The sequence below is a fragment of the Lactuca serriola genome, chromosome 4 (genome assembly GCF_051521515.1).
Source record: "Lactuca serriola cultivar US96UC23 chromosome 4, Lser_US96UC23_V15, whole genome shotgun sequence".
Lineage (NCBI taxonomy): Eukaryota > Viridiplantae > Streptophyta > Magnoliopsida > Asterales > Asteraceae > Lactuca > Lactuca serriola.
The window spans coordinates 57,214,126-57,239,099 of record NC_136411.1 but is presented as its reverse complement, the minus strand read 5'-3'; the positions used below and the strand labels follow the sequence as shown (position 1 = coordinate 57,239,099).

The 24,974-nt window shown below is 29.0% G+C and overlaps 1 protein-coding gene across 1 annotated transcript; it reads left to right on the top strand.

Annotated features, from left to right (window-relative positions):
* Positions 1 to 16,723: 16,723 nt before the first annotated feature.
* FUS6 (COP9 signalosome complex subunit 1) lies at positions 16,724 to 19,324 on the top strand. Its single transcript, XM_079038890.1, has 6 exons — positions 16,724 to 17,225; positions 17,834 to 18,154; positions 18,279 to 18,395; positions 18,478 to 18,563; positions 18,630 to 18,864; positions 18,942 to 19,324. The coding sequence occupies exons 1-6, from the start codon at positions 16,821 to 16,823 to the stop codon at positions 19,116 to 19,118; spliced, it is 1,341 nt and encodes a 446-aa protein (XP_078895016.1). The 5' UTR covers positions 16,724 to 16,820; the 3' UTR covers positions 19,119 to 19,324.
* Positions 19,325 to 24,974: the final 5,650 nt, after the last annotated feature.

Sequence of the window (24,974 nt, the reverse complement as noted above, 5' to 3'; positions counted from 1 at the left end):
ATGTGAGAAATAAACAAGAAATAAAGTCGTTAAACTTGTTAGGAAATAATAACGGTGATGTTCAGGATCCTGATGTATGTTCGGGAACCTGAGACTCCTTTAAGATCCATGATCCTAGATAGGTTTAAGGATCCTTAGATATCTTTGAGATCTGGGATCTTAGATAGGATTGAGGATCTTGGCCTCAACATATATAGAGGTAGATTCATATGTGGATAATCAACTATTGTGTGTATGTATGTACCAATCAGATTTTAGATAAATTAAATCATTTAATAAATAATATAAGGGTATTATTGTAATCTTATTATTAATTAATTATGGTATAATAGAGATATAATTGGATATTAGTTGTATTCCTGATAAGTCACAAGAAGCACATATAAAATTTGAACAATCAACGTCATAATGAAAACTAGTCTTTAGCCCTAATTCGAAGTCACCATCGTTTCTAATCCACCACTTTTTCTTCTACAATTGATCATCAAGATTCCAAACCCATGACCAAATGGTTATCCTTCTCCAATCAATCTGTAAGTTTTTCTTTCTTTTATTAAACTCGTTTTTTTAATCGATCAATCGAAGTTTTGACAGCTTTCCTCCTTGTGTCCGCCACCACTTCTTCGTTCCCGTCACTTCTTCCTCCCATTTTCTTTAAAATCGTCGGAAAAATGAACATCCATCTGCACACAGTCAGCCTCCTCTTTTTTTTCTAAAATCGAGGTTTATGATTTCCGGTCATTAACAAGTAACAAATATCCCTTTTACGAATTCATCATTGATTTTTGTTTATGTTTTTATGCTTTTAACGATGCATACACAAATTTAAATTGCTTGAAAGAACTCAAATATTTTAGTATTACATATTTAATTCGTTTTATAATCAACCAAGTATTATTGGTATGCTGTTATTTTATTAGTATATGGAACATATCTCAATATTTTTCACATGTGAAATTTCTGGAAAGTGGAAGCCAAATTAATTTTCATATCACTTGCAGGAAACAATTGCTAACCATAATTTGAAAGCTTCTAGACAGTGTAACCTAACTTATTAATTTGGATATCACATGGAACTTTATATTTTTTTAGTAATTCATAGCCCATTTATTTGTCTTTATTCTTTATATTGATCGACTTACTTACTAGAAAGTGTAACCTAGCCATCACATGTAAGGAGACCTAGTTTTCCGATCATATCCTCTCATACAAACGAATCCTGAAACCATTGCAAAGTTAAATCATCAAACCACAATTTATAGAAAAGGGCATGCGCGAGACTGTTGTTTATGAGGTATTCATATACAAGTAACGATTCTTTTCATTTGATACAATAGTCAAAAAGCATAATTGTTTGATTACAATAGTAATACATTATGTATTCCTAGATAATTCGATCTAGTTTGAATATCTAGTTGTCTCAAATGGTGAATCGTAGATGTGTTTACAAGGTTTTTTTTGTTTGTTTTTCTAATGTTATCTTTATTTGTGTACTTATTTTGATGCATTCTATATGTTCACAGAGAGCTTTATTTTCACGAGTTTGTTGCTTCAATGCTGTCTTTTTTTTAGATTGCTAAAGTGTTGTGTGACTCACTATTTCACTCTATATCTGTTCTAACTAGGGTTGTTTTTTTCTTATTTAGATTGATAAAGTGTTGTGTGACTCACTATTTCATCCTAAAATAGTGAAGTAATTTTAGGGTTCAAACTTATGTGAAAAACAACAACATTCTTTTAGAATCTCATGGTTCACCTTACAAAAACAACAACATTCTTTCAGAATTTCAAGGTCCAGCAACATTCTTTTAGAATTTTTAGGTCTAACTTACAAAAATAACAACATTCTTTCAGAATTTCGTGGTTCATCATACAAAAACATCATTCGTTTAGAATTGTATGAGAGAATCTACATAATATATTCTCAACTTTGATATCAATTTTATACTTTATTCTCACAGAATGTTCTTTGTCATTTTGTTTGTTTTAGTATAAAAACACATATATTTTTAAATGAATTACATTCTACATGATTCTCGTGAGGATATGTCATTTCAATAAAAATGTGTATTTCCTTGATAAAAACTTGTTATTTTTGATAATATATACAAACATTATTCTTTAATTACAATGTCAATTATTAAAATTATGTTTAACGTCATATTCTTTAAAAATGAAATGTTTTTAAACTAAAATTCTACTAGAATATTTGAATTTTTGTTAAGTTACAGCGATTCTAAATGATTAAAAATTAAGTTAGGATTGAAATTTAATTAAATTAAAAAATTCATATTTTTAAAATTAAGATAATTAATTATCCCTTAAAATACTAATATTTCCTTTTTTTTAAATATAGTTTAATTGACTAAAATACCTTATGCTGAAAGTTGTGTAATTATACGATACATGTTATTCTATTGTAATATCATATAGACCCTCATATCCATTATATTCATCAATTGGTCCAGAATTGTTCCTACGACCACATAATAGATAACATCCACATTATAACCTCTCTCTCTCTCTCTCTCTCTCTATATATATATATATATATATATATATATATATATATATATATATATATATATATCATTATATACTTATAAAAAAAGCATTTTTTCAAGCACCACATTCATTTGAAACCCCCATATCATTTTTTCTTTCACCACATTCATTTGAAACTCCCATGACTTTTCAATTTCTTTATAATAATAATTATAATTTGGTTAATTAGGTTAAATAAATATCAAGCCTAAAGTCTAATCATATATAAACTAAATTTTAATATTAAAATAATATCTTTACTTCTACTTATAAAGTTATGTTTTTAACTTTTAACATATTATATTTAATTTATTAGTTTTAATATATTGTTGAATGTAAACCATTATCATTTTAAAGATACAATTTTGGAACAATTTGTATAAAAATAAATTATTAATTTAAATATAACATTACTGAATCAACTTAAATATCAGTTTTAGTTTAACTTAAACAACCCAAAGAATATTTTGTACATACTTAAAAGTGATAAATTATAGTGTCTTTCTAATAATGATTATAAGTTGATTAATAAGGTTAAATAAATATCAAACCTAAAGTGTTATCATTAATAAACTAAATTTCAGTTTTAAAATAATATCTGTACTTCTACTTATAAACTTATGTATTTAACTTTTAACATAATATACTTAATTTATTAGATTTAAAATGTTGTTTTATGCAAAACATTATCCGTTTAAAGCTACAACTTTTGAACAGTTTTGACAAAATACTTAAATTGTTAATTTAAATATACCATTACAGTGTCAACCTAAATATAAAATTCAGTTCCACTTCAAAAACCAAAGAATATTTTTTAAATGGTTAAAAGTGATAAATTGTAGTGATAAATGCAAAAACTAAATTCTAATCTCAACTTAATTAAAATATTTCCTAAAGATATTTTTATAATCAGTAAAGGTTTCAAATAAGTAGCTTAAAATAACTTATAATAACAATTGTTATAAATACCTCTATATAAATGATTATATTGTTACTTTTAAAATCAAAAAACAATGTTTGATGTTTTAAATAATTATAATTAGAAATTAAAAAATTAAGCAAATAAATTTTAAAAAAAATAATTAACAATAACAACAACTATAAATAACATTAAACCTTATATTATATTTAATTTTATTCATGTCTAACCCACGGGTAGAAGTCATTCAAACGATTGAGATTATGAAGTTATAATAGATACATATTATCGTATAATTGAAAATAATCAATATATTATATCAATTTAGTATACGAATTATTATATCAAATTTAATAATGACGTTACTGTTATATTTAAAATATATATATTTGTGAAGATTTCAACTACATAGGTGTTTCTGCATATTACAATGTGAATTTAAATATAAATTTCAGTTCCAATTAAAAAAACGAAAGAATATTTTGTAAAGAGTTAAAAGTGATATATGGTAGTGATGAATGCAAAAACTAAATTATTATATCAATTTAAGTAAAATATTTCCTAAATATATTTTTATAATCGTTAAAAGTTTCTAAATAAGTAGCTTAAAATAACTTACAATAATAATAGTTAAAAATAACTCTATATAAATGATTATGTTGTTACCCTTAAAATCAAAAGTAATGTTTGATGTTTTAAATAATCAATAATGATAGATTAAAACATTAAGCTAATAAATTTTAAAAAATTAATTAACAATAACAACAATTATAAGTAATATTAAACAATATATTATATTTAATTTTATTCATGTATAACTCGCAGGTAGAAATCATTCAAACGATTGAGATTCTGAAGTAATGATAGATGTATATATTATCATATAATTCAAAATAATCAATATATTATATCAATTTAGTATACAAATTATTATATCAAATTTAACAACATCATTATCGTTATATTAAAAAAAACATATATTTGTAAAGACTTCAACTATATAGGTGTTTCTGCGCAACGCGCGGGCATTCGCCTAGTATATATATATATATATATATATATATATATATATCTTATAAAACTAGCATTTTTCCTTGAACCTCATGCATTTGAAACTCCTATGTATTTTTCCTTTTACCACATTTATTTGAAACTCCCATGACTTTTCAATTTCTTTCTAATAATAATTATAATTGGTTAATAAGGTTAAACAAATATCAAACCTAAAGTGTAATAATATATAAAATAAATTTCAATATTAAAATAATATTTTTACTTATACTTATAAAATTATGTTTTCAACTTTTAACATATTATACTTAATTTATTAGTGTTAATATATTATTGGATGTAAATCATTATCATTTTAAAGATACAATTTTGAAAATAATTAAAAGTGATAAATTGTAGTGTCTTTCTAATAATGATTATAAGTTGGTTAATAAGTTTAAATAAATATCATACCTAAAGTATACTCATAAATAAACTAAATTTCAATTTTAAAATAATATCTTTACTTCTACTTATAAAGTTATGTCTTTAACTTTTAACATATTAGACTTAATTTATTAGATTTAAAATGTTGTTGTATGTAAACCATCATCAGTTTAAAGCTACAACATTTGAACAGTTTGGACAAAAATACTTAAATTGTTAATTTATATATAACATTACAGTGTCAACTTAAAAATACCAAAGAATATTTTTTAAATAGTTAAAAATGATAAATTGTAGTGATAAATACAAAAACTAAACTGTAATCTCAATTTAACTAAAATATTTCCTAAAGATATTTTTATAATCGTTAAAAGTTTTCAAATAAATAGATTAAAATAACTTACAGTAATGGTAGTTAAAAATAACTATATATAAATGATTATATTGTTACATTTAAAATCAAAAACAATTTTTGATGTTTTAAATAATTATAATGATAGAAATTAAAACATTAAGCAAATAAATTTTAAAAAATTAATTAACAATAATAACAACGACAAATAACATTAAACCATATATTATACTTAATTTTATGCACGTGTAATTCACAGGTAGAAGTCATTCAAACTATTGAGATACTGCAATTATAATAGATGTATATATATTATCATATAATTCAAAATAATCAATATATTATATCAATTTAGTATACGAATTATGATATCAAATTTAACAACAACATTATTGTTATATTTAAAAAAAAACATATATTTGTAAAGACTTCAACTATATAGGTGTTTTTCGCGCAACGCGCGGGTATTCGCCTAGTAAATATGATATGATATCCTTCAATCACAGATATGTAACTGTGGATAATTTGATAACAATTCAAATTCATTACTACCCGATCGTTCATCAATTAAATTTCTTCTCCAATGTTCAACGATCATTCAGATTACTTCAATTAAATCATCGATCAACATCATCTAGTGTTAATCAATCATCCATCTTCGTCAAAAACACGTTCATCAACATCATTCAATAGTAGACCAAAAAAAATTCGTTTTTGGTTCTTTCAATCCAACCTTCAACTATGCTTGAATACAAGAATATCTTCAACATCTACGATTAATTTTACTCCCAGTGTCATTAGATCAATATCATCAATAATCAACAGGAGTTTCACTTCATATCATTCATTCAACATCGGTCATCAAACAAAACTTCGAAATTAAGGTTAGAAAAACATCAAATCATTTTTTTTTTAAATTTCATATAGTTCTCTATCAATCTACTATTGTTTAAGTTTTAAATAGTCAAAGTATCATGTTTTAGCATTTTTAAGAAAGCTTACTTGTATGCACTCCAACTATTTGATGAAATGCATAAACTAAATTACCACGTTATATTCACATATGAATATGTTTTCGCATCTTAATCAGTATATGATTATTAAAACACAAAACAAATATACAATTTTATATGTTATTCATATGTGAATAACATATAAAAGTTATATATATTTGTGAATATATCTTGTAATATGCATATGTTAATATCCTGTGTAATATTCATAAGTGAATAAACTGTGTAATATTCATATATGAATATATCATCTAATATTCATAAGTGAATATATCATCTAATACTTACAAGTGAAAATACTATGTAATATTCACAAGTGAATGCATCGTTTAATATTTAAATATAAATATCCTGTATCATATTCACAAGTGTATATATTATATATTATTCATATGTGAATATACTGTGTAATATTCATAAATGAATATATACCATGCAATATTTAGATGTGACTAGAATGTGTAACATTCACAAGCAAATATACCATATAATATTCATATGTGAATCTACCATATAATATTCATATGTGAATATACTATGTAATATTTATTTGTGAATATACCATGTAATATCACACGTAAATATACAATATAAACAACATATATCATATAATATTCACATATGATTATACATTCGTACGTGAATATACCATGTGATAATTAGAATGTGATAAATCGTTATTATTATGAACTAAAAGTATATTTTTAACATTTTTTATGTGTATTCACATGTTTTTTCAGGCATCGTTATAACTCAATAAAAGAATAAAATTTCAATCAATGGTTGGTTCATATCTCGGTGGTTGATGATTGGTTGACGTAATTGAGAAGATATCATTGACGAAGACAATATATTTTTATATTCACGTGTAAATGTTATACAATTTAATATATTCTTCATTTTGATCGTATTAAATTCAAATTCAAATGATATTCATTAACCAATACAATGTTGTTTGTCTTAGTATAATGTTGATTTTACATGTAAAATAATATTGTTACATTATACAAAAAAAACTATGCAGAAACCAATTCTTATAGTGTATTATTTATTTATATATAAAGGTTGTATCACAAAATAAATAAATCAACATGTATAGTTTATTCACATAAATAAAAATAACAGATTACAATAACAATGTTTTTACTAGTGGGATTGAAGTTAGTAATATCATCAGTAAATATGTCGTAATGATTTCTAAACTTTATTCATATATGAATAATGATGATGTTAGTAGGAATGAAAATTTAGTGACATCATCAAAACAATTTTGCCACAATGAAGTTTAGTCTCGGAATTGGACGAAATTCGCATATTTGATGTAAAATGGTGCGATTTACAAAACTCACCGCTTAGCCATGACGTACGGTGTTTTTCGGCCATTCGGGACTGTTTAGAGCCTCAAAATGACGTTTTTCTATTTTTATAATTTTCTGAAGAAAAAAAAAAGTTATCATTTATTCACAAATGAATATAACATTAATAAAAATATATATGCTTATATAATTATTTTATTACCCTAAAAAGATTAGTTGTATGTGAATAAATATATATTCTTATCAAATATTTTTTTATCTTTAATTTTATATATTTTATAGTCCTCGATTTTATTGACAGTTTAATTCATTTGTGAATAATACATATATATTCACATTTAATGTAATTTATTACATATATATTCATTTGTGAATATTACATATGTTTACATGCAACGGCGGATGCTCTTAGGGGCCGAGGGGGGCCATGGCCCCCTGGTTTTAAGGGTTCGAATACCTGCATATATGGTTATTTAGCAATAAAATATTCATAAAAATGACAAATGGCCCCCTTGATTTTAATCTTTACCGGCATATATATGTAAGTTATCAACCAAATCAGTATAATATATATATATATATATATATATATATATATATATATATATATATATATATATATATATATATAACTCATTAACAAAATTACAATAAAATCGGAAAATCAGTAACTAAATCAAATATATCTTTCTTTCAACTATTTAAGGGAACTATGTAAATATTAAACTCTATAAAAAACCAAAATCTTAATTTACATTTAAATCGAACTTTGAGTTTTTGAAATCAGTAAACCCTAAAAAAATCAATGCTACCGTCAAAAACTAATTTCTCAAACCTATGTGAAGAATAACATGGTTGTAGAGAAGTTCATCTCCTAATTTTTCTCCATGTGTCGGTCGCCGTTCGTCGGAAAGAATTTCTCAAACCAAAATCTTCTTTCTCTCCTCTCCATTGGTCGCTGGATCGATTTCCTTCTCCATACGCCCTTTCTCCTCTCCGACGGTCACCTGTTTACTGTTTACTCATCTTGAAGCTCTATCTGCTGCCACTTTCTCTCTTATCTCCTCTCTCATAAGATGTACGTTGTCTTTCTCCCCTCTCTATATCTTTATTTCTCTCACTACTAATAAATACTCCCTCCGTCCCAATATTATTGTCCACAGACAAAAAAACACACAAATTAATAAAAGCATTAATTACCACCAACTTTATTTAACAAAATGACAGTTTTGTCTTTACTTTGCATTTAATGTTCCATTAATTGCTTAGTTGGTTAACTAATAATGAGGGGGTATTTTGGTAAAAATGTTATTTATTTTTAGAAGTGGACTATTATTTTGGGACAAACCAAAAAGGAAAAATTGACTATAATTTTAGGACGGAGGGAGTAATATTGTAATGGGATATCCAACACATTTATAAGAAAATTGAAAAGACTATACTTGAAAATTTCAAAAGACTACAAAAGATGAAAGTCTTCAAAAGCTGAAAATAATTTTTTTTAATCTAGTAACTAAATGTAAAAAAGAGTTCTGAAATTAATAAAAAAAATAACTAAAATTCATATTAAATTTATTCGCAAGAAAGTGAAACCATTAAAATCATATTGTGTATTTAACACTAAAATAAGTTGTATAAGGTATAGAAGCAAATAAATAAAAGAATTTACTATAATATGTTATAATTACAAGTTTAGAGCATAAATTGGAAACTGATGTCACAATTTTTTTTTTTTAATTATGTTGATGGAGCTTGTATTTTCTTAAAAACCTTAGTTACTTGTCAAAATGTATTTGTTAGTAACAGTTATTTACTACCTTTAAATCGTCAATTAATTTTGTTATGTATTGCACAAACATTTAAAAAAACATTCCAACTCTTTAAAGGTTTTTATAAGTAACACATGCAAACTTTCATTCAATATCCCAAATAGCCATCAACAATGTTTTGGATGGAAATATGCCTATGTTTAGTTAACATGTTATTAAGAGCCGATTGAAAAAACTGTTTATATAATTTTGTTTAATGTTACGGTTTCGGCCCCCGTACTCGTAGTAGTCATGTTCCGCCCCTGTTTACATGCAGATATAATTCGTATATGTTATTCTCATATGAATTACAAACTTGCTTAGAACCTTAAAATGACGTATTAACTGTATTCATTTATAAATATTACATGTATTCATTTGTGAATATTACATGTATTCGCATATGAATATTTTTTTTATATTATTCACATATCAATTACATACGTGCTCTGTATTTTTAAAAGATATACATTAATTCTCGTATAAAGGCATATTCACCTGTGAATATTACGTGATATATTTAGTTCATGCATTTCATCGAACAGTTGGCGTGCAAATAAATTAATTTATATAACTATGGTAAAAAATTCACAATTGAAGCCAATAATAACAAAACAAAACAAATCCTATCAAAATCGATTAATAATCAATAGGTTTATATCAAAAATTGTGAAAAAAAATGTATGAAAAACGAAGTTTTTCAAACTTGAAAAACGATTTTTAAAAAAATCTTCAAATATATGGTTATGTTGATAAACTTTCGATTGCTACCTGTTGTTTGATATTGGCGAAGGTTCCTTTGATAAAGTTTCGATGATTGGTGATCACTAAATCATGTGACATCGATAAATGTGGATTATTTTAACGATTTTGTTTGATGTCAACGAAACTGGACAAGAATAAATCACGAGTTACACTTAATAGTACAAATAAATGTTTTTAATGACGAATCACAACATTTTGATGAATAAACGAAGATTTTTGATGAAGAATTGATGTTTTTATGAAGTGTCAATGTCTTTTTTTATGAAGAATATGTGATTTTGATAGCGAACAAGTAGTAGAACGTATGATGTTGATGAAGAACACAGAGGAACAATCGAGATGAATGAATAACAGATGATGTTGATGAAGAACAGATAAACGATCCAGAAGAAATGATATTTGTGATTGAAGGTTAATAAATCATATTTACAAATTTGTCACCGTGTATTTTATGTTAATATGCTAATTAAATGAGTGGCTGAGAATGATTCCCCCATTCTCAATCTTTTTTATTTTTTCAATTGAACCCACCTCTCTCTCTCTCTCTCTCTCTATATATATATATATATATATATATATATATATATATATATATATATATATATATATATATATAGAGAGAGAGAGAGAGAGAGGTGGGTTCAATTGAGAAAATAAAAAACAGGTTGAGAATGGGGGAATCATTCTCAACCACTCATTTAAATAGCCTCTAAACATAAAGGACACGGTGGCAAACTTGTAAATATGATATAATAGCCTTCAATCACAAATACGAACAGTTGAAATTCATTCGTTTTTTGCTCTTTCAATCGAACCTTCAATTCTGTTTGAATACGAACATATCTTCAATATCTACGATTATTATACTCCCAACATCATTAGAACAACATCATCAATAATCAACAAAAAATTCAATTCGTATCATTCATTCAACATCGTTCATCAAATAAAACATCGAAATTAAGGTAAGAAAAAGTTCAAATCATTTTTTGTTTGAAATTTTCATATATTTCTCCACCAATCTACTATTTTGTAAGATTTAAGCAGCCAAAGTATCATATTTATCATATTTTTAAAAAAGTTAACTTGTATGCACTCCAACTGTTTGATGAAATGCATAAACTAAATTACCACGTTATATTCACATATGAAGATGTTTTCTCACCTGAATCAATATGTGATTATTAAAACACAAAACAAATATGCAAGTCTGTATGTTATTCATATGTGAATAACACATAAAAAATTATAAATATTTCTGAAAACACATTGTAATATTCATATATGAATATACTGTGCAATATTCACATATGAATATACCAACTATTATTCATAAGTGAATATACGATCTAATATTCACAAGTGAATATATTATGTACTATATTCATGTGATATACCATGTAATACTATATAATATTCACATATGAAAATATCATATAATATTTATAAGTGAATATATCATCTAACATTCACAAGTGAATATATACTATGTAATATTCACAAGTGAATGCATCGTCTAATATTTAAATATGAATATACTATGTTTAGTATATGCTATATTCATATATGAATGATACTTAAATTGTAAAAAAAATTAATCATAGTTTTTATTCATAAGTAAATAACGAATGTACTGTAGTAAAAACCAGATTCATTTTTATTCACTTATGAATAACTATAGCTGAAAATATAAAAAAAAAATAACTTTTTATTTTATCTTAAAACTATATCAATATGGATGCCTATTTGTAAAGAATAAACAATCATTAATTTTGGTATATTTAAAATCATTTTTCGATAAAAATAGCTTCTTAATAATTAAAAAAAAAAAACGAAAAAACTATGTTTTTGTATATATTAAGGTAATGTTTAGGGTATATATTAAGGTAATATATACCTTAATATTAAGGTATATATTAAGGTAATGTTTAACATAGTTTAAGAAAACATGTTTTGTTGGAAAACACATGTGCATTCATTTCCTATTTCCGCTCTCATTATTATATACGAAAACCCTTTCATTCTCCTCTCTGTAAAATCAATTTTAGAGGGTTAGTCTCACGCCACGTAAGGTATCTACGAACGATGTGATGCGATGCGATGGACTTAAAATTTCATTAGCACCGCCTCCTTCACAGCGTTGTGTCGATTTCCCCATATCATCCAAGCGAATGTATTTGTTCCTTCCCAACCAAAACCCAAACATATCTTCCATTGAAACAAAATCCTAATTTGGCGGCCAACATTAACTTTGCCACTCTTTTGCTCATGTCGCCAAAATCAAACTTACGGGGTTTTCCTTCCGCCATGTAATATACCTCCTAAACGACGCTATGGACATCAAAGTCGATTCACGAGAGCATGTGTTCGCTTCATCTAAATTTTCGGAGTTTCTTCTTTCTTTTGGATCGTCATGCATGTTGGGAGACGTTGCTTACAAATGTTTTTCTCAAGAAAGAGTGGCAATTTTCGTGTACTTAAGGAACTGATGTGCTTCCCATTTTCTCTTACACATCTTAATGCCGCCTTCTCCCGTCTATGTTTATTCTGAATCACGAATTCTTTGGAGATTGAACCGAGAATGAGACCTCGAGATGAAGTATGTTGTCGGTGTTGAAACTCCCACGTCTTCAAGTAATCGACTTTAAGTTTATCTTCACCCTCTACAAATTCATTTTATCTATTTCTTGATTTTAGTCGATTAATCGTAGTTGATTTTAGATTTGATGGTGATGTGGAGGTTTTAGGGTTGATAAAATAGGTAATTTCTTTCCCTCTTTCTCTAATGCTTTGTTTCGAATTAGAAAATTCAGTAAATTCCTCGTTTTTAGCCCTACGATTTCTTGCTTTCAGTCATTATTTGTTTGATATAAATTAGGGCACCAAAGTTGTTACGTTGACTACAACCATGAGAAATACCTTTAAAATTAAATTACATATGAAAAGAAAGCAGGGAAAAGAAAGTATAAAAAAAAGGAAATCAAAGATTTGGATTTTAGGGATAGGTCAAATGCAACGTTGGTACTTAATAATTAATATCATGTGTTTTTACCCAATTGTTATTTGGAATTTGTTTACTAACTTGTGGAATTACTTGTTGAATAGATTTAAAAGTTGTTTTTATCAATTGTAATAGTTAGTTAAGTATATGGTAGATGGTCACCATTTTGATGAACATATTTGAGAGCAATTTAATGGGAAAACAATTCATTGGTAGCAAAGCAAGAACTTGTGGTATTCTCTTTTTCCCTACACTGATTGCACTCCAAATTATTGAAATGTCATTATATGTACCTTTTTTTGTTAATGCATCTTTTTTTTTTGTGAATGTTGTTGTTTATGTAGAATGCATCTCTTTCCGTTAATAATAACCTTTGTATTACTTCACTTTAATTTATACTAATGATCTATATGTCACTTAAAAAGTATATGATGTGACCAGAGATCAATGAAGAACCCCAGAAAGTCTCTCACTTGGCAGGACAAAATATAAGTTTTTTCGTGATTAGGGTGTGTGTTCATTATAACTGTGTGCTTTAGATTTTTTTTATTATAGTATGATGGGGTGGATGATTATGATAATAGTATCTTAATTTTTGCTAATAAATGATCAAATGAGAACACCTAAAAGGTTGAGAATGCGAGAACAAGTATATTCATTTGTGATTCCATGTATTCATTTGTGGTGAAATGATAAATTTTTATGCACAATCAATATGAATATGCTTTTTCTTTTCAATTGAAATTAAAAGCGTAAAAAATTATCATTCCTCCACAAATGAATACATGGAATCACAAAAGAATATACTTTGTTCTCGCGTTCTCAACATTTTTGGTGTTCTCATTTGATCCTATATATATATATATATATATATATATATATATATATATATATATATATATATATATATATTATTTTTTGGTTATATAATATTTTGATGTGGTTTGATCCTGATTGGTATATTGTTTCTAACATCAAGATGTGTCATGAAGAAATATAACTTATTATTTCTTGGGAGGTAGAAGCTTTTTACTACTGGAATTGCTTATAAGTGAAAAATGTTGCCAATAATGGATCTGTTCATCAAGTACTAAGCCTTGCAATGTCATTTTGGATATCTTGGTACATATTTTAGTCACGTTAAAAATTTTAAACACTGCTTAATAGGAACTATTACAGTAGTTTAATTTATTATGCAATTCGTGATGCTCCTTTTACTCCGTACGTAATTGATTTTGGTAAACTGTAAAGTGATTTGAAGTTGTTATTACAGGTTTTTAACTGTTGGCTAATTTTTATTGCAAATATAACTGCACAAGTGCCAATGCTTTGATAGATGAAAGGTCAAGTTGTTGATATACCTAAAATAAGCGTAACAAAAGACATATTTGGGGAAAATGGTGATGATAAAGAGGTAAATCTGAATGATTATGGTTTTTGCAGCATCGACATTTGATGAGTTGATGTCCATGTTTATTACAATTCGAAACATAAGAAGTCATTATGTGAATATTCATATGTATTACAAACAATATTACTCTTGCATTTAGCAAACAGTTAATTTTTATGAGTGAAGGGCAAATGTGGACTATGTAGAAGAATAAAAATACTAAATTATGCTTAAAACATTTGCAAACCATGCTCGATAATGTTTGTGGGTTGTGCTTAGCACGAGCCTTTAACTTACCTAGTGTGTATATATATATATATATATATATATATATATATATATATATATATATATATATATATATATATATAGGTTCAGGTTCATTTGAGACCATTCTAATTTTGTGAGACCGTGAGACCAAATCTAAAAATAATTTTAAAATGCAAAATAAATGGAAAAATCCAAAAATTCTTTTTTTAAATATTATTTTCGGAACTTGAATTAACTAAAAAAAATAAAAAAATAAAAAATAAAATTTCGTTTTTTTTGAAAAATACGTGAAATATTCTAATAGAATATTACATTGACATATTCTAAAAAATAATTTTAAAATGCAAAATAAATGGAAAAATCTAAAAATTCTTTTTTTAAATATTATTTTCGGAACTTGAATTAACTAAAAAAAAAATCCATTTTTTTTGAAAAATACGTGAAATATTCTAATAGAATATTACACCGTAGATATTCTAAAAAATAATTTTAAAATGCAAAATAAATGGAAAAATCCAAAAATTCTTTTTTTAAATATTATTTTCGGAACTTGAATTAACTAAAAAAAAATAAAAATAAAAAAATGTGTCTCACGGTCTCACAAAATTAGGCCGTCTCACATGAACCTAATATATATATATATATATATATATATATATATATATATATATATATATATATATATATATATATATTAGTCTTTGAACTTTAAACTTATGTATTTTTAGTTTATTTCTCATACAATTATAATTTATATTTAATATTATTATCTATGTTATTATATTTAATAATCTAAAATGCAATACAGAATTTACATAAAACACGTAATTGATATACATTGCAATCCTATTAGTGCAAACACATATATATGTTAATAAAATATTACAGTTTTAGAAAATTAAAAAACCACACAACTGACATATATAATATTACAATGCTAGTAATATAATAAACTAATAAATCAAATATGAAACATCAAAAATCATTAAAATATGGTCCAAATGATAAAGATGTATCGGGAGTTTGTTGATCTTAGTTGTAGATTTTTAAAAATATAATTTATATACTTATATTAATTAAAAGTTATGGATTAATGGGGTGTTTAGATAAGGAAAAAAGAGGATGATTATTGTTTATTACTTATTCCTACCACACTAAGCTAAGTTTAAGTGTTCGGTAGAATCCTTAATAAATAGAAAAGTTGTTTTTGTAAAATAAAAAATCTAGATAAATAGAAATATACATAAATATTATTTTAGTGTTAATTATAGTGTAATGAATTGGAGATATTTAGTATTAATATTATATTTTATATTGTAATTATAGATTTTAGTGTAGAAAATATTGTTATGGATTGAAGATGAACTTATTAAATATTAACCCATGTTTTTGATAATAAACGTTGAAGGAGACCACAATGGTTGATGCATATAATATTGAACTTACAAAGGGAAAAAGTGAACATAGTTTGATAAAAACATGGGAATACTTTTATCCATTGAATTACATATGTTTAAGCTATAGTGTATTTATCCTTTTGTAACTATAGTTCCTAAAGACTTGTTTTGGTATATGAGGACATGAGGTAATTATTTAATTTCAGATTTTTTACGATTGACTAAGAGAAATCGTATATATGAAGACATGGATGATGGAACCCTATTATTTCTTCCGTTTTTGATTTATATAGCATTAACTTTCAATTAGACAAACGTCTAAGAGACTAAGAGTAAGGTTCAATATGTTAAATATAAATGACTTGAGTTGAGAAGTTAAATAGTGAAGGGGCTTTTTTGAGCATAAAATCAAAAATCCAAAAGTTGGAAAAGTTATGGGTCTTATAAAGCCCAATACTTTAAGAGTTAAGCCCAACTACCAAAATAGTGCCGTATTTATTGCCTGTAGAAATCAGTCTACTCGCAGAGGTCTCAAGAGGGCAACAGGCGACTGAAAGCTTCGAATAGAAATCCCTTCGTGGAACGAAACCCTACGAAACGCTGTGATTATGGAGACAGAGGAGGAAGCATCTGGACAGATGACGGACGAGATCTACACGAACGGCGTTGACGATGAGTCGTTATCGCAGCAGCAGCAACGTAGACCGATTATCAGTGGCGAGCAACTCGACATCGAGGCGTACGCCGCCTTATACACAGGTCGTACTAAAATTTCGCGCTTGATATTCATCGCCGACAAATGTGGCAATGTTTCGATGCAGTTAGAGGCGCTTCGAATGGCGTATGACGAGATCAAGAAGGGAGAGAACACACAGTTGTTTAGGGAAGTTGTTCAGAAAATCGATGGACGATTAGGTCCGAATTACAGTTCGGATTCTGGTTGGATGGACGCGGTGGACCGTAGGGCTGACCAGAGGAAGGAGAAACTTGAGAATGAGCTTAATGCTTACAGGGTAATATATTATTATCTGTTTTAGCATCGAATTTTACGATCCATTATCTATAAGCGTGTCTGTTTAGGTTATCAACAATTCAATATCGTTGAAGTTTCTCTGTTTAATTTCTTTTGCCAATCGTAGGGTTTTGCTACCGTTCAGGTAGCATATCTAGGTGTTTTGGTGCTATCTTAATCCTCTTTAAGGTAAAAAAGTTAATGGACCTTGGGTTTTTGGTACATTCACAAGACTGAATTGGTCTAGCAACCTAGTTCTTTAGGAAGTTCTAAATTTAAAAGGTTGAGTTTAGGATCATAGGTTTTTAGTAATTAGTATATGGTATGATAAAACTAGAAACTGTTGTCTGTTAAAGGCTGTTATTGATTGTGATTTGTAATCAAAATGGAGCCTGAATGTGAGTAAGCTTACAAATAACTATAAGTTCTAAAGGAAAATATGATCATTGAACAACATCCAAATGATTAGGTAGATATATATATATATATATATATATATATATATATATATACAAACACACAAACAGTGATCATTTGCTTTTAGGGAATCAGTCTTCTGAGGGCTTTAGAAGATAGTAGATAACACCTAACTTGTCTCTATTTCTACAGACAAACTTAATTAAAGAGAGCATAAGAATGGGATACAACGACTTTGGAGACTTCTACTATGCTCATGGTGCACTTGGAGATGCATTCAAGAACTATGTACGCACCCGTGATTATTGCACAACTGCAAAACACATCATACACATGTGTTTAAATGCAATTTTAGTCAGCATTGAAATGGGTCAATTTGCACATGTTACAAGCTATGTCAGCAAAGCTGAACAAAACAAAAATGACCTTGATCCCATCACAATTGCAAAACTACAATGTGCTGCTGGACTCGCCCATCTTGAGGCTAAAAAGTACAAGCATGCTGCTCGCAAGGTTCTTTTTCTTTTTCTTTTTCTTTTTCTTTTTTAATAATAATGCTACTTTCCCATTTACCCTTTTTAACAAATTAGTTGATTGATCATATTTTGTATCTTTTACTATTATTATGTGTTCACAGTTCTTGGAAACAGCTCCAGAATTGGGAAACAACTACTCTGAAGTTATTGCAGCTCAAGATGTTGCTACATATGGTGGACTTTGTGCCCTTGCAAGTTTTGATCGAGCAGAACTCAAGGCAAAAAAATAATATTATCTTTATATAATAATGTTATTTACTTTATATTATATAATTCTAATTTGATATTATAAATTGGCAGGCAAAAGTAATAGACAATATTAACTTTCGTAACTTTCTAGAGTTAGTGCCTGAAGTGAGGGAGCTTATTCATAATTTCTATTCAAGGTAACTTATTTATTTATTTATTTATTATAAAAAGTAACTAAAGAAATGGTTTTATTTGTGTTGCAGCCATTATGCTTCTTGTTTGGAGTACCTTGGGAACCTTAAAGCAAACCTTTTGTTGGATATTCATTTGCATGATCATGTGGAGATGCTGTATACTCAAATTCGTAATAAAGCTCTCATTCAGTATACTCATCCATTTGTATCTGTTGACTTGAATATGATGGCAAATGCTTTCAAAACCACTGTAGCTGGACTACAGAAGGAACTCGAAGCTTTAATCACAGATAACCAAATACAGGTAACAAAATATATAATCATCATTTTTTTTTTGGTTTAAAAGCATTCATTTGTATAAGGTTTTATAATTTTTTACAGGCGAGAATTGATTCACACAACAAAATTCTTTATGCTCGGCATGCGGATCAAAGGAAAGCAACGTTTCAGCGAGTTTTGCAGACTGGAATTGAGTTTGATCGAGATGTTAGGGGGATGCTGTTGAGGGCGAATCTTCTCAAGCATGATTTTAATCTCAAGGCTTCAAGGAAAATCTAAATCATCACGTTTTTTTTTTTTTGAGAATTATTATATGAAAAGAAAAAAGAGAATGGAAATTCATGGTGCTTGGTGGTTTAAGGTGGTTGTTTTTTATGATGTTAATGTTGTAAAAAGATTGGATAAGACTTGTGATGCATGATCATGATCTTGAGGGTAAAGAGTGCTGTTTATATATTCAGATTGAGAATTTGCAGCCCTTATAATATTGTTGATGATGAATGGTAACACATTAATACCTAGATAAATTTCGTTCATTCATGAAAAAACATTTTGTGAATGTTGAAGCATGATTTTGTAATTGTGATGCTATCTTCCAACTTATTTAAAATGTTTGTTTACCCATAAAACTCTAGATTGTCCAATTAAAAGAAGTTATTCAACTTTCAAAACAATGTGAGTTTAATAATATTATGAAAACCATATAATATGGTGCATTCATCGTTTGTACAACGAATCAAACTTTAGTCTAATTCATGCATGAGTCAGATGCCAGAGCAGAGCAAGACACTTACAACAAACTATTGGCCCATTTATGTAGTTTGTATGTGTGGGCCCATGTCATACATAATTTATTAATATACATTTTTACCTTTAATGAGTAAGGAATTAAGGATCATTTACGGGACAATATTCTTACAACAAGGTATATTATATAGCATTAGATCTCCTCTTAAAAATCCTCTACCATTCCCTAGCCTAGCAATGAAAAAAAAAAAAAAAAAAAAAAAAAACACCTCATAACCGATGGGAACCCGAAACTAACACCTAGTTTGACCAAGGAATCCTCAAGATGGCGGGATGATGAAAGACAAGATTTACTATTTGGATAAAATTGAATTGTGCAATTGAACAATTTAGATTGGACTATTGGGTAGAATATGTGGATATTTGGATTGTTCTTCAACAAAACCGAATTACTATTTTGAATTTTGGATTGATTGTTGATTTATAAAGTAAGAACCTGACAACAATTTATTGTGTGTGTGTATTTTCTCTCAAAAGTTTTTCATTTATAAAGTATTAAACTAATATATACTTTTTAGTAATTGTTTATAAATTTTAAACCGCAAATAAATAATAAAGTTTTTTGTTTCCTGTATAAATTTAGGTAATATTCTAATTATATATAGTTTTAAAATGTTTTGGTTTTTGAAAACCGATCTAACCAAATTGTAATTTGGTCAGATCGGATCAGATTTGAATTTAGTTTGGACTATCACTACTAGACAATTTGGTTTTAGCTACCAAATATTTTCTACGAAATTTATTTGTTGGAAATATCCATCTAGTTTCCTACAAACTTGCAACAAAAGTGTAATGCAACAAAATTCCAACAAATTGCCTACAGAAGTGGGTAACCTAAATATTCTGTTGGAAAACTCTTGCTATTTTCCTACAAAACACCAACCAACATCTTCCCACCTTTTTTCTTTTCTTTTCCCTCCTAATATTTAAAGGTTTATTTTTTTCTTATTTTTTATTTTTTTTTTACATTTTAATATACATTATATAAAAAAATTAACAAACAATTATTACAAAAAACTAAAAATATAGAATTTGAATAAAACAAGAAAATAAAACTAAAATTATGAAGTTATTTACAATAGAAATAATAAGAAAATAAAAAACGTACAAAACAAATAAAAACTATAGAAGTTAATAAAAACAATAATTTCTAATATATATAACTTGAAAGGCTTCTCAAATGGTTTGCTCGAGTTCAATTCTCCTTGGCTTTAGTTTTTGGGTGGTGTTATTTGAACGAATTAATTAGTATATTAGTCTTGGAAATGATAAAAATATATCGCATGTATCAATTAATCATATGTAACACCCTGTTTCGAGTTGTTTCTTAATTTGGGGTCGTGACCCGAAGATCAATTATCATAAGGCTTCAGATTTTGAGGAAACAAAGGTTTAGACTCATTTAATGTGGGTAATGTAGATTATATGATCAAAGAGTCTGGTTTGTGCTTTGGAGCCCAATGGTATAATGGTAAAGTCATGGTTCAGACCTTTCATTAATTAAGGATTTAAGTTCGGAATGTTTTGAGGCAAATGAGAGTTAGTAGGAGTGTATGGCTTCTCATTACCTTTCCGAGCATATAAAGAACGCCGAAATCGGAGTCGAGACGAAGAAGTTATGGCTTTCGGAAAATAGGAAAAATTTCGGTCTAGTCTGATACGTTAGGCGTACTAGGCTCGTGTGATCGCAGATGACTAGCTTGGTATGCTGGGGTTACCATGAGTAGAGTTGGCATAAGACCACCAGACTCAAACCTTAATTTTTAGGGTTTGGACCATTTTTAAGCATCATTAACTGTAACGCCCCGATTCTCGAATACTAATTTATGGTTATGAATTCTCATGAATTCAAGGTTTACTCGACGAGTTGGTTGCCTGACTCGTCGAGTAGCAGCGGGTTTGGACCACGTGTTAAGTGACCAACTCGCCGAGTCGGAAGAGTGACTCGACGAGCTGGAGGGTGAAACCCTAATTTTTGGGGTTTGACACCCTATTTAAGGGATCATTAGCATCCCTTAGTCCCTTTGCAGCCTCTTGAGAGTCCAGAAACCCTAATTCGTGTGTGTGCTCCATATTAGTGTAAATTTCAAGCTTGGAAAGAAGACCTTGTTGCAAGAAGCTTGAAGATCAAGAAATTGGAAGTAAAAACGTTTGTGGATCTGAAGTCTACCTCAGTTTAGAATCATGTGAAGGTAACAAGTTGTTACATTGACACCCTTCTAGCTAGATCTTTCTATGTTCATGATTTGGGGCCATTTTAGCATGTTGGAGATTAATTTCGGATGTTGGGCCATGATCTGAGGTTGCAACCTTAGATCTAGTCTCATTTTGGTCCATGTAGTTATAAAGTTTCAGCCTTTAGCATGTTAGTGCACTTCTCTTGCCTAGATAGAACCTCTTCTTTAGCTTGATTTGAGCCATTATCACCTTGCATGCACGTAAAGATTGCAACTTTACATGATAAACATTCCTTGGGAGCCTAGAGTTACTGTTTGGAGCTTTGAAGCAGCTTAAAATTGTCTGTATGAATGAAGGACTGAAGGGACTCGACGAGTGTCATGAACGGCTCGGCGAGTCCGATGAAGATTGTCGTAGACTTGACGACTTGTATGAAGGAATCGACGAGTCCGATGAAGATTGCCTTGGTCTCGGCGAGTCAGACGAGTGACTCGGCAGGTTGGCAAGTTATGTAAGTGTAACACCCGTAGATCCGGGCTAGTCAATTTAGAGATAATAGGGGTCGAAAATGAATTTTTGGCAAAAGATTATTTATAATAAATAGTCTTAACCATGTTGTATAATATGTCTCAAGGTTTCCGTACGTATAAAGAACGCCGAAATCCGAGTTATAACGAAGAAGTTATGGCCCATCGAAGTTTATCGGCAAAACCGACACGGCACCGGGAGACGTAAATAGTGAATTTAAGATAGAGGACTTTTTAGCCTTAGTGATTTAAATAAAATTTGTAGTATACATTAAACCGAGAACATACAAAAAAAAAAGAACGTCCAAATCTGACTTCGTATGAGAAAGTTATGATTTTTCTAAGATTTGGCATAGCAGTGCACGGCCCGAAACTCGAATTTTAATTTGAGCTGTTTTTGGCTTACAAGACCTAAATGAGAGTTGAATATCTCATTAATAGGAACTCAACGGTAAAAAGACAGACGAAAACGGAGTCCATATGAGGGAGTTACGAATTCTTAGCGGTCATTTAGCAGTCTAATCTCCTTGTACTGTTAAATTTAAGACCGGTTGAGAATTAGCCGACGGAGTCTAAATGAAATTTGTAGAACTTGTTTTTACCTACGCGTGGATATAAAGAACATCAAAAACAAAGCTCGTATGCGAAAGTTATGAATTTTTGAAAATCGGCTGATTTCCACACTGTGTGCGATGCCACGTGTCAACACCAGGCTGCGCCTGGCTGTAGCCAGCCTGGCTCACGATGTGATCACCTTAAAACTCACGAAATGAGTGACCCTCCAGCCTCCTATAAATAAGAGGTGAATCCCTCTTCATTCCTCACACATCCCCTCACTTCCCTCTCTCTTTAAAACTTCTCTCTAGCCCCGAAACCCCCCGAAAAGCCTAAGGAACCTCCCTAGCATGAGGCGGAAGCCGTGGAGCGCCAGACGGCTCCGAGAAGAAGAGCCTTTCGGCTCGGGAACGCTGCTCCAGCGGAGCCCGGTTTTGAGAAAAACTCGATGTAAGTGAGCTACGCCTAACCTAACTTTAGTATAACTTATGTTTTAATATAGTAACATTATTAGGACCTTAAAATAATTATTTGGGCTATTATTATGAGTTATATAGAGTGTTGTTTAATGCTTATATAATAATAATAATAGCTAGACTATTAATTAGTCGCGGTTAACATTAGACTAAACCCTAGTGATAATGATACTAGGTTTTATCGAGGGATAATTGTTTTGAGATAACGAAGCGCTGTTCGAAGGCAGAATCACCACCTTTTTAGGTGAGTGCATAGTCTCTTTCATCTTACACATAGATATGAAGTATTTTAATATAAATTACGTACTATGTGTGCATATTGTCTGAATACTTGCTGTCTATGCTGATGAAAGATTTTTATACATGTTTTAAATGATGTAAGCTGTATTGTCTGAACACTAAGGTCGGCCCTTTATCGGATTTGTATCCAGGTATTTGCATGATATGTTTATTGATCTGTTAGATCTGCGTCCTGGTAGTTATGACAGAATTATGTTTAGTAACCTGGTTTAGGTCAGTATCCTGGTATATAGGATGATGCTATGTTAGTGACATGGCTTAGGTCAGTATCCTGGTATATAGGATGATGCTATGTCAGTGACCAGTTAGGTCGGTATCCTGGTTATAGGATGTTGTTGCTATATGATTTGTTAGATCGGTTTGTTTGTCTATAGACTGTTATGTGATTATCTGTTATATGTGCACATGGTTGTTTGATTGGGGGATGGGTTGAGGCGGGTCCTGCTTTGTGTTGTAGGCCAACATACCCAGAGCGGACCAGATAGACTGCAAACCCGGGAGGGTACATAGTCACTTGAGCTCTCAAAACAAAAGAATCTCTCTTGCTTACTAACTACTCCAAAGGAGTGCTCTCAACCTCACAATGATTACGCTCTTGAAATTTCTAAGCACGTATAATGATGGAGATACGAGTCTATTTATACTTTAGAGATTATAACTAAAACCCTAATAGGTCAAGCCCATTGGTCCATAGGCCCATGAATGGTGACAACTAATCATATTCTGCCACACATCATCTTTCTAGAACATTCATCCATGTCATACAACCCATGAGCATCAGCAACACACATAATAGACCACCTTGACCATAGTGAAGCATCATGATGCACATGTGCCGCATCATGAACACTAATGGTCCAACATCCATCATGGTGGTGCAACATGGTCTATTTATTGAGCACGGTCATCTTCTAAGCATACATGGATCAACATGACACAATAAAGAAATCAAGATGGCACATCATGAACCAAGATGGTCCATGATGGCACAAAATCTCCTTTATGATGCAACTTCCCTTCTTGATGGAGCAACATCATCTTCATATCTCAACATCTCCTTGGCTCAACATCACCTTAGTGCAACTTCATACATGATGGTGCACCCTACTATCATTTGGCGCAACAGACTTCGAGGACGAAGTCCAGTCCAAGTGGGGGAGAATTGTAACACCCCAACTCCCAGGTATAAATTTTAAAGTTTTATATTCATTATTAGAGACCTACTCGACGAGTTGGTTACCACAACTCGTCGTGTAGATACAGATATGGCCACATGGTTTATGGAACCTACT